We start from the raw sequence: 12,401 nt of genomic DNA, 5'->3' as shown, positions 1-12,401 counted from the left end.
TGATCAGTCTGCTCAGCACCACTTTAAGTCAAATACATGCAATGTCGTCCTCTGGACTAAGCGTGCTCATTGTTGCTTGTATATTATTTTATTTTACCACCTGCAAACTGTGTGGTTTCACTACTGTGTGTGTGCACTTGGATGAGTTAAATGCAGAGCACAAATTCCTAGTATGGGTCACCATACTTGGCCTCACGGCACCTCCTCCTCCTTTTTCCTTCCTTGTTCCCTTCATGAAATAACGTCGCATAGTGTCGCATTTTGCCATTACTTCCTATTTTTGGTTTGTTTAGAAGTATTTGGTCAGTGTTGCATTCATATTTCATTCAAACGGCCCCAGAGTTAATTTGGAAGTGGACAGAGACCCATCTTTAGTGGTCTCGGTCCGCTTGTTTGGGTTCAGATGGCAGTGTTCACAATTACTCAAATGAACCGCAGTAACAGAGCAATTGCACCAGAGTTTGTTTTAATCAAACCAAACATGACAAGTGTGAACACAACCTCAGTCTTTCCCCAGTTTGACGCTGGACAAAATATTCCCATCAGACCCAGATCAATTAAACTTGCTGTCATCGCTAAAGTGAACTTTACACACAACATGCTCCTCAGCAATGTTGAGCTTAGACTTTTGATTCTTCTTGCTGCTGAGAGGCTCGATCACTGGAGAGTGCATTTTCAGTCTGGCTTTTCTTAAACTTTTCTTTTCAGATCCTTACCCTGTTCAGAACTGAACTGGCAAGCAATTCCAGCTGCAGTGCTGAACCCATTCCTCACTGAGAGTCTCTGCATTATCCTGTCTTCTCGTGCATTTGTCTTACGTGGATGACCGGCCTTTTGGGGGGACTTGAATGAATTAGTGTCATTGTAAACCTGCAATATTTGAGAAATCACAGATTTGGAATAACTAACTTCTCTTGCAATGGCTGAAAAGGTCATCCCTTTGGCCTGTAACTGGACAACCTGGGTTTCAGTTACCTTAGAGTGGCCCATCATTTTGCAATCTCAGTGAAAACTGGAGAAATGCTGGCAGTTAAATAAGGTTTGTCACATAATTAAGGAAATTAGAACCAGGTGCCAGATTGACACCAATAACTTGGAAGTATCTGTAAGTGTTCTCTAATTTTGATCAGAGATGTTTTTCAAATATCTCATTTAGGTTTTCATGCTGTGCGTCAGAATACAATTAATTTAGCAAATGTGGTTCAAAAATGCCCTTCTACACTAAAAATAAAAGTGTTTTAAAAGGTTCTTCACAGCGATGCCATAGAAGAACCATTTTTGGTTCCACAAAAAAAAAAACATTCAGTCAAAGAACCATCTTTTATAATCTGAAGAACCTTCCTTTGCCACAAATAACCTTTTGTGAAACGAAAAGGTTCTTCAGATGTTAAAGGTTCTTTATGGAACCATTTAGACAAAAAAATGTTCTTCAATGGCATCATGAAGCGCCTTTTTAAGAGCGTACTCCTGTTAGAATAACTTTAAATAGGACTAAGCAGTGACCTTGAAATTTAGGAAATTAGGAAAGCATGTTAACGCCGTTTTCTTAAAAGAAAAGTCTTAGGAACTATTAAAAACCTCTGCCTGATTGCCTTCTTTAAACTGGCTTTCCTCTATAAAACTTGAATGAGGAGTGTACTTGGAAAGAGAGTAGATTTGCTCTTGATAAGGCTTTCCTTTTGATAATTCACAAGGCCATTATAGAGTAGCACCTCCAGTGTAGCTGTGTGCAAAGGAGGTTTGTGCTTAAGAGAGAGTGAAATGGAATGTTTGTGTTTGTCTGATGGAAAGTGATATTCACCAGCTGCTGCCTTTAGTGCTTCATCCAATAAAATTAAGAAAGCAGCACACACACACAGACACAAGTTAACAAGTTAAGGTTTAAAACAGAGTCTGCAGACTTCCCTTTTGCACACATTTGCAGTAATTGCAGTGTGTGTGTGTGTGTGTGTGTGTGTGTGTGTGTGTGTGTGTGTGTGTGTGTGATCTTGTTCCGTTTCGAACTGCTAAGATTTCCCAAAGAACCAATTAAACTTTTCTTTGTTTTGCCAAGAATGCTTAGTGATTCATCCAAGCTAATAATTTCATCACTAAAGTTAATAATTTGTGTATATGGGCGATTCTACAGAATTGGTCCAAACTGCTGTCCCACACCCAAAAAACACATTTAAAAAACATTTGAGTATTCAAATCTTAGATGTTTACTAAGATCCTTCTATTATCTATTGAAACAATAACATTTAAAATTTCAGTAAGCTTAATATATATAAAATCATCATTTATTGGGTACTTTCAATTGGGAGGTGGCTGTCCCAAACCCTAACCCCTATTTTCAGAGAATATTTATGAGAATAATATTGAAATAAGTTTTGTATTTTTTTTCCATTGTTGTTTTTAAAAGTGTCTTTCCGATTCTTTTAAAAAGTGATTTTATTCCATCACTATACCAAAACAGTCATGACTGAAACATTTGGTCAAGTTTCGGTAGTGATATCTTTGTTTTTTGGGTATTATCCCATAAAATTGTCACTACCAAAAGAGTCACGACTGAAACATTTGGTGAAGTTTCAGTTGTGACATCTTTGTTTTTTGGGTATTATCCCATAAAATTGTCACTACCAAAACAGTCTGTTATGCCATATGCACAACAGGTGCATAATTTTGTTACAAAAAAAAATGGATGAATAGTGATTTTTTTTTTTTTTTTTTGGAAAACGTGTGTGATATGAAGTCTCATCCGTACATCCGCCTTTTCAAGCACTTTTAGTCACTTTATACTTCACGAGTGTCAGTTAAAACGGCATATTTTGAGGTTCTTCTGTTCTTATTGAAATTTTAGCTTTTGTCAGTTTAAGGTTTAATGGAAATATTGTGACATTCTGACAAGTTTCTTCTCCATAAGATGAGCGATATCCCCTGTACCAGTTTTCGGTGAGAAAGGGAAAAGGTTGTTATGCTGCAGCTGTCATTTCCTCCTGTAATGAATGTCTCCCTGTCAAATGTGCCACTGCCTGTGTCTCTTTGTGCATTCGGTGATGTACGAGGCCTCTAGTTTTATGTCAAAGACTGTGTAAAAGCTGTATTTGATGCAAAGCCGCAATCTTCTGGGGGTCTTTGTCAAAGTACATTCTAATGCATTCAACCGCATGTCTTTACTGCCCCCTGTAGGTGACCTGGTGTCCCGTGCCATGCATCACCTTCAGCCTCTGCACATCAAGAACCCCAGCAATGGAACGCCTGTACACCAGAACCGCACTGGCAGCGTGCACTGGGAACCGGAGGCCCTATACACGCTCTGTTACTTCATGCACTGTCCTCAGATGGAGTGGGAAAACCCCAATGTTGAACCCTCCAAGATCACCCTGCACACTGAGAGGTAAGAGCATGCTGTGTATTAGAAACATGAAAGTTGCTGCTGTAAGTCATGGTAATGCAGTTAATTAAGGCAGCACAGGAGGTCGTACAGGGTTCATGCAGATACTTAAACCTGATATTTAGTTTGTGGTGTTTGCTAATGCAGTCTTCACTAGTATTATTACTAGTAATATCCAAGCTGATTAATTGGCTGTTAATTTGATCATAACTATGCTCTACTTGACCATTCAGACAACACCTTTGAAATTAGGTAATGCTTTTTTCATTTTTTTTTTTTGTAAATATATAATATAAATTTAATTTACTCATTTGTATTTTGTTATTTTACATATTTTCTTCTCTCTCTCTCTCTCTCTCTCTCTCTCTCTCTCTCTCTCTCTCTCTCTCTCGCTCTCTCTCTCTCTCTCTCTCTCTCTCTCTCTATATATATATATATATATATATATATATATATATATATATTTCATATGTTTACTCACCACTCAAAAACTGTTGAAAATTAAAAAAATACACACACATATATATATTTATAATTTTACAACACATGTTTTATTATGATACAATTAATATGTAATATATATTGTATATAATATACATAAAAAATAGGAAAAATATTTTTACGTCATTTATATTTTAAAATGACTTAATTCACTCATTTGTATTATATGTTATTACATTTTATTTGAATTTTTTTCTTAAAATTAATCAAAAAATTATTTTTATGAATAATATATATATATATATATATAAGTACACACACACACACACACACACACACACACACATGGATATATTACATAAATAATTTTCTTTTTATTTGTATTATAATATATTATATGTCATATCACTCATTTGTATTTTGTTACTTTGTTTTATTTTATGCGTTCTCCTCAAAATTCACAAAAAAAAATCACATTTTTGTTTTATTTATAATAATATGAATATAAATTATATATAACAGGAATAATAAATATGATAAATACATTTGTACAAATGTATTTGTATTTTCTTACAATTCACTAAAAATCTAATTAAAACACATCTGCATTACACACAATTTTTTTATTTGGTTCAAACAATATAAATATAAATGTTAACAATAAATATGACTATATATATATATATATATAATTTATTATTTGTTACAAATAACATATAATCATATATAAATTTTAAAATATAATAAATGTATTTTACATAAATAGTTTAGATTTAAAAATAATTTCATTTGTTCGTTTGTATTTAATGTTAATGTCACAAGAAATAAAATATTAAAATCTGCAGTACACACATTTGTTTTACTTTTTTATTCAATACAAATATAATAAATATAAATTATATATAATATGAGTAATACATATGATACAAAATACATTTGATATATATTTTTGTGTTTCTTAAGTCACTAGCCACCCCTCTTATCTAAATACCACTTTAGGCCCGTAAAAACAGTATATTGTTCACTATTTATTACGAGCCCTAATAAATATCTGTTTCAGTGCATCCTGAATAATAAATTATGCGCAGTGGAAATAAACAATACCTCAGCTTTTGTGACTTTAAGTCTTTTCACCTGGCAGATGAATAAAACTGCTGAAAAATCCCTAAAAAATAAATAAATAAAATTCTTAAGCAGGGACTTGTGCCTTATCTAGGAACCAGAATATAATAGAGAAACAGCTGCTTAAAACAATGTTACAAAGCATCCAGTGACCCAGTACATGATGGTGGCGACATTTTCTTCAGATGACATCTAGTGCACTCTTGCTTTTGTGCAAGATGTCCTTGTTCTGTATGGGGTTTTTCAATCACCGTGGGGGTTACGTCAGTCCGCATTCACACTGTAAGGGCACCGGGATGCCAAGGAGAACGTGATTTAGATGTCATCTTCAATTCCCTGATGCAGTGTTGCAGCACAATGAAGGTACAGTAGAACTCTTGACTCCTGTTGGAAGAGAGCATTAATGGATTGCTATAGAGTTATATGTTCAGCATCCGCTCCACATTGACAAATCCATCAGGACAACTCGTCCCAGACTGTCCCACATCACTCAGATGTGATAAAAAAGCCCCCTACCCAAGGACCCTGTGGGACGCCCATGCAATGCTTAACAGAATAGGTGCATCAGCAAGCTGCCTCCTTCCCCAGGGACAGACAGTCTGCTCTTTTTTATTCATTTCTTTCTCACAGAAGGAAGAAAAGAGAGAGTGAAAGATGAGAGAATAACGGGAAAAAATCAAATAGATTGTAGGTGAGGATAGGAATAAAAATGAGTGGTGGGGTAATGAATAGAGATGGAGAAAGAAAACAAGAGATCAGAGCGAAGGAGCGTCTGGAGAGGCTCAGGGTTGTGGCTTTGAGTTTCAGACTTCAGTCGAGTGGACTTTTGTTGATGTGCTCAGTGACATTTCATCAACCTGTTAACTTTTCTACTGTGGAGGGAAAATACACCAGGGGCAGATGAACACTCATATGCACACTGTAATTTCCACCTTGTTTTTTGGCCACATATTGTACTGCATAGTTTCCAGCATGAAATGCACTGAAAGATGTAGGAAACTTATTTCCTAGACCGATCTTAACCCTTTATAGGGCACTCATTGAAATACTTGGAAATTCTAAAATTCAACCCCAGAGTGTTATTGGAGGTTATTACAAGACCTTTAAACTTTTGTGACTTTTTTTTTATTTTTATGTTTTTATGTTGAAAATTAGGTTAAATTAAGTGATCATATATGGTCACTTGCCGGTCTATGGTAAGTTTCTGTGTTCATATATATATATAGAAAGAACATATATATATATATATACACAGAAACTTGACAGAATATTTATTTAGGAAATTAAAAATCTTGCTGTCTTCCTCGTCAGAACCGTCGATGGGGTCAGCTGGCACAACAAAACTGACTTCTTTCCATAGAATTGTTGAGTAGACAGCTGCGAAAGAAAAGGTTTCTGAGTCAGTATCAAGCCCATGTTGATTTGTTTGTGAAAGAAAAGTGCAGATCTACTGAAATCATATAATATTCACATAAATAGTACATTTATAAGAAGAACTGAAACAAATAGCATTAAGTACTAGTGGTACCACCTATTTTAGCAGAAATTATAAACACCAATCTATTGGTACTAAAACCAAAATTACATAATTTTTCACAGTTTATTTCTTGATCATTTCAATAAATGGTTTAAGTTTGACACTGGATTGCTGTATCATGTCATACAAGCCTGTGCAATATTCAGTGGACAAAAAACAGGCATAAAAACAGCCAAACTATCACTTGCCTTACTTTTGCCTGAACCGGGCGTATGTCTAAAAATGGACATTCTGTTGTGTTACCACAAACGGGCGTATGATCAAATATGATCACACCGTTTTTATACCACATCGTTCACTAATTTCTAGAAATCCAACGCAAACAATGTCTATATCACCATATAACACAACTATTCAGCTATATAATGTGTGAATTTCATTGACTTACCATTGTGCATTTCGATGCTTTCTCCGTTTTTGTGGGACAAGGTAGGAGCGTAAATCAGCATTTTCTCATTCCGGAAGCACGCTGAAGTTTGAAACGCCCCAGACAACTTCCGATTGGTCAGATGCCATTGTGTCGCTATCCGTGACGTAGACTAACATCCGTTGATTGGCTGGGACAAATCCATGTGCTTACATGATTTCATACAAAGGAGGCAGACGCTATTGAAAATGTTCGATTAAGTGATCAAATATGGTTCCTCGCCCTATAAAGGGTTAAAGACTGTTGATTAATTTTAAAGGAGGAATCATTTTTAAACTCACAGTTTATGTGTGGTAGCAATGTTTGATCATTTTGCAATCATCAGTATCCACCTTTTAATTAAAAAAATATATGTATTTTAGTAATTTACTAATAAATTTTGTTAATGCAATAAATGGAGTAGAATAATAATAATAATAAAAAATAATACAACTACTATAGAGCTACTATAAATATTGCCATTGTATAATGTAATAACTATAAAGGTATATTCAAATATAATAATATGTATTTATTCATGGGGGCAATTTTGTTTTGGTCTGTTTTATTTTATTTTTGAGCCTGGTAATAGTTTTTGACGAGGAAATAATATTTGTTGTTGAAAAGCAAAAATAATATATTATTATAAATAAATAATATCCACCTTGTAATTTAGTTAATATTATTTTAGTTTATTATTTTAGCTAATTAAGAAAATTAGTAAATAGTATCCGTTTGAAGCTATCTTGTTTAAAAAAAATACATAATACTTGCAACAAAAATAGATTTTATAAATATTATAATAATGTTAATATAATAATAATAAAATACAAGCCTAAATATGATGGTGTGTGTATATAGTTAATATTGAAATAATAAATTGTACTGATATTTAATAAATTGCATTAGATTTAATAAATGTTATATAATAATATAAATATAAAACTAATATAAATATTGTGATTATATAATAACTGTAACTATAAAAGTACATTCAAATATATGGTCATTTTTCTTTTTTATTTCGTTTTATTTCATTTAATTTTATTATTTTTAAGCCTGGTGTTAGTTTTTGCTAAGGAAATATTGTAAAAAGTTAATAAGAAAAAGTTTGGTTTATTATTTTAAATGTAAATATAATACATGTAATATAATAATAATAAAAAAACAAAATAAAATAAATAAAACTATTTTATATATTATTTATAATTAAAAACGTTAATATTATATTACGTGATTCACATATTTACATTAAATATAATACATGTTATATAATAATATAAGTATAATATAAAACAACTATAAATATTTGATAACTACAAAGGTATTTTTAAATAAATAAGTATGTTTTTATTCATGGGGTCAGTTTTATTTTATTTTATTTTTGAGCCTGATATAATAACATTGTGAGAAGTTAAAAAGCCAAAATAATATATTATTATAAATAAATGATGTCCATCATTTTTTATATAATTATTTAGTTTATTATTTTAATAATAGCAATTTAGTAAATAGCTTCAGTCATAAGTAAATAACTTCTTGACAAAAATATCTTGTTTGAAACCACTATAAAATTATGAATGTATAATTTAAAAACTATAAAGGTATATTCAAATAAATAAATATATATTGACTCATGAGGTTTTCATGATTCATTTTCATTCTGGTCTAGTTTCAGTTTTGTAATGCGTATGGTCTGTTTGCTTTTAAAAATTGTATTTCCCCTTAGTTCAGAGTACCCTGACAGACAAATTATGTCCATAAATCAGTGGGATTTATCTAAGCAAAATGTTTATGAAGACCTTGACATTTTTCAGGAGATCTCTTGCATGTGTAGACAGGGCAACTCCCTTCCTCTAGTCAACACGAAGTTGTCAAACAAAAAACAGTCTCCATTTTCCAGACAGATGTGGCTTCACTTTTAAACTCCAGACTGGAATGAGAACCACGTCCCTTTCCTCCAAACATTTCTTCGAAGGGAGGGAAGCGAAGCAGAGCAGCACATTATTCAGGCAGAAGAGAAACAGAGAAGGGTTTGCGGTTTGTTTTGGCGGAGCTCAGATTCCTGGCAGGCTTTCTTGCGGTGGGTAGGTGTCCGGGGAGGAAGAGTGTGGATTGGGCAAAGCTAGCTGTGAGACGCAGGTCACAGAAAGCACAATTAGACCAACATAGAGGGTTCAAAATAAAGCCTGATGGTTTTATTCCCTTGAATGGGCTTTGGAAAGGCTTATTTCCAGGGGTGGTTAAAAAATCGATTTAAAATAGAAAGTCTTCTAAAGATTCGCATCGATTCACAGATTTCAAAAATCGATTTTCTAGTTAATATGATAATAATAATAACAACGTGATGCTGTCGGAACAAAACAGCAACAGCAATGGAGGAGGAAAAACTAATATATCCTGCCCAATTTTCAGCGAGGGCAACTGTTTGGAAAAAAATATTGTATTAATTATTGATCTTTTGTTATTATGGAAAGTAGGGATGTGCCCAAAAGCGAAACACAAAAAACGAACTGCACGTTTTACTGAGCTACTTGAGGGACATGGTTAGCCGCTTGCTAGTGCTAGCCTGTTACTTTACAGGACATAATATATATTTGAGTCAACACATAAACAGAGAAAGGAGATCTGACTGATAGGACGATGGGGAATCATTGGCAGATCCTGAACACCACTGACAAACATCTAATCTTGTAAAATATGTGTGGCCTACTGCCACTCTATGTGATTGCGGTCTCAAAAGTAAAAAGTGAAAGTATGCGAATGCACATTAAAAAGCGGTTTCAGTTAATAATGTTAATAACGGTTCCCTGATGCCCACAATTTATATACAATATAATTACCCAAAAATATAATTGCAAGAGAAAGCAATGAAATATATTTTTCCTCCCATCTCGTATTTACGTATCATTTCCTTTCTGCAGAAAGGAACATGTTCATGAACACAGTATGATTTGTATGAAAGCCTGTTTCTGCCACTAAATAAAAAACAAAAAAGGTAATTGCTTTTTATCTTACAATTCTGACTTTTTTTTCTCAGAATTGAATCATATACACTAGCAATTCTGACTTTTTTCTCAGAATTGAATCATATACACTAGCAATTCTGACTTTTTTTCTCAGAATTGAATCATATACACTAGCAATTCTGACTTTTTTCTCAGAATTGAATCATATAGACTAGCAATTCTGACTTTTTTCTCAGAATTGAATCATATACACTAGCAATTCTGACTTTTTTTCTCAGAATTGAATCATATACACTAGCAATTCTGACTTTTTTCTCAGAATTGAATCATATACACTAGCAATTCTGACTTTTTTCTCAGAATTGAATCATATACACTAGCAATTCTGACTTTTTTTCTCAGAATTGAATCATATACACTAGCAATTCTGACTTTTTTCTCAGAATTGAATCATATAGACTAGCAATTCTGACTTTTTCTCAGAATTGAATCATATACACTAGCAATTCTGACTTTTTTTCTCAGAATTGAATCATATACACTAGCAATTCTGACTTTTTTTTCTCAGAATTGAATCATATACACTAGCAATTCTGACTTTTTTTCTCAGAATTGAATCATATACACTAGCAATTCTGACTTTTTTTCTCAGAATTGAATCATATACACTAGCAATTCTGACTTTTTTTCTCAGAATTGAATCATATACACTAGCAATTCTGACTTTTTTTCTCAGAATTGAATCATATACACTAGCAATTCTGACTTTTTTTCTCAGAATTGAATCATATACACTAGCAATTCTGACTTTTTTTCTCAGAATTGAATCATATAGACTAGCAATTCTGACTTTTTTTCTCAGAATTGAATCATATACACTAGCAATTCTGACTTTTTTCTCAGAATTGAATCATATACACTAGCAATTCTGACTTTTTTTCTCAGAATTGAATCATATACACTAGCAATTCTGACTTTTTTCTCAGAATTGAATCATATACACTAGCAATTCTGACTTTTTTTCTCAGAATTGAATCATATACACTAGCAATTCTGACTTTTTTCTCAGAAGTGCACCATATAGACTAGCAATTCTGACTTTTTTTCTCAGAATTGAATCATATAGACTAGCAATTCTGACTTTTTTTCTCAGAATTGAATCATATACACTAGCAATTCTGACTTTTTTTCTCAGAATTGAATCATATACACTAGCAATTCTGACTTTTTTTCTCAGAATTGAATCATATACACTAGCAATTCTGACTTTTTTTCTCAGAATTGAATCATATAGACTAGCAATTCTGACTTTTTTCTCAGAAGTGCACCATATAGACTAGCAATTATGACTTTTTTCTCAGAATTGAATCATATACACTAGCAATTCTGACTTTTTTCTCAGAAGTGCACCATATAGACTAGCAATTCTGACTTTTTTTCTCAGAACTGAGATATAAACTAGCAATTCTGACTTTTTTTCTCAGAACTGAGATATAAACAGCAATTCTGACTTTTTTTCTCAGAATTGAATCATATAAACTAGCAATTCTGACTTTTTTTCTCAGAATTGAATCATATAAACTAGCAATTCTGACTTTTTTCTCAGAAGTGCACCATATAGACTAGCAATTCTGACTTTTTTTCCTCAGAACTGAATCATATAGACTAGCAATTCTGACTTTTTTTTCTCAGAACTGAGATATAAACTAGCAATTCTGACTTTTTTCTCAGAAGTTACTATATAGACTAGCAATTCTGACTTTTTTTCTCAGAATTGAATCATATAAACTAGCAATTCTGACTTTTTTCTCAGAAGTGCACCATATAGACTAGCAATTCTGACTTTTTTTTCTCAGAACTGAGATATAAACTAGCAATTCTGACTTTTTTCTCAGAAGTTACTATATAGACTAGCAATTCTGACTTTTTTTCTCAGAACTGAGATATAAACAGCAATTCTGACTTTTTCTCAGAATTGCATCATATAGACTAGCAATTCTGACTTTTTTTCTCAGAACTGTGAGATATAAAAGCACAGTTGCGAGTTATAAAGTCAGAATTGCAAGAACTCAGTTGCGAGAAATAAAGTCCAGTGCTGAGGAGAAAAAACGACTGATACAGAACTGCGAATTTATATCACACAATTCTGACTTCATTTCTCAGAATTGTTAGTTTATATCTCAGAATTCTGACTTTATAACTCGCAATTGGGAGTTTATATTACGCAATTGCGACTTTCTTTCTCAGAATTGAGGGTTTATATCTCGCAATTCTGACTTTATACCTTGCAATTGTGAGTTTATATCACAATTCTGAGAAAAAAGTCAGAATTGTGAGATAAGTCGCAATAATCTTTTTTATAATTATTTTTCAGTGGCGTAAACAGGCTTTCATAGATTCGGACACATCCCTTATAGGACGTGTAAAATATTTTTGATTTATTAGGAAAGTAGTAGTTGATAGGAAACGCTGATTTCTTGAATCAGGATTATCCAAACTATAGACTAGTGTGTTTTTATATTAAAAAACTGGTGCGTTCGATGTCCAGTGTGC

The 12,401-nt window shown here is 32.7% G+C and overlaps 1 protein-coding gene across 2 annotated transcripts in view; it reads left to right on the top strand.

Moving 5' to 3' along the window:
* Positions 1-3,184: 3,184 nt before the first annotated feature.
* LOC141333622 (ankyrin repeat and BTB/POZ domain-containing protein 3-A-like) overlaps positions 3,185-12,401 on the top strand; it is a 39,101-nt gene continuing 29,884 nt past the window's right edge. For both annotated transcript variants that reach the window (XM_073838676.1, XM_073838675.1), the window contains exon 1: positions 3,185-3,376. In XM_073838676.1, the coding sequence (XP_073694777.1) occupies positions 3,189-3,376 (188 nt within the window). In that variant the 5' untranslated portion in view covers positions 3,185-3,188. The remainder of the gene's footprint in view (positions 3,377-12,401) is intronic.

This window comes from Garra rufa, chromosome 4 (assembly GCF_049309525.1).
Source record: "Garra rufa chromosome 4, GarRuf1.0, whole genome shotgun sequence".
Classification (NCBI taxonomy): Eukaryota; Metazoa; Chordata; class Actinopteri; order Cypriniformes; family Cyprinidae; genus Garra; species Garra rufa.
The sequence above is the reverse complement of the archived record's forward strand: the minus strand, read 5'-3'. Positions and strand labels throughout refer to the sequence as shown.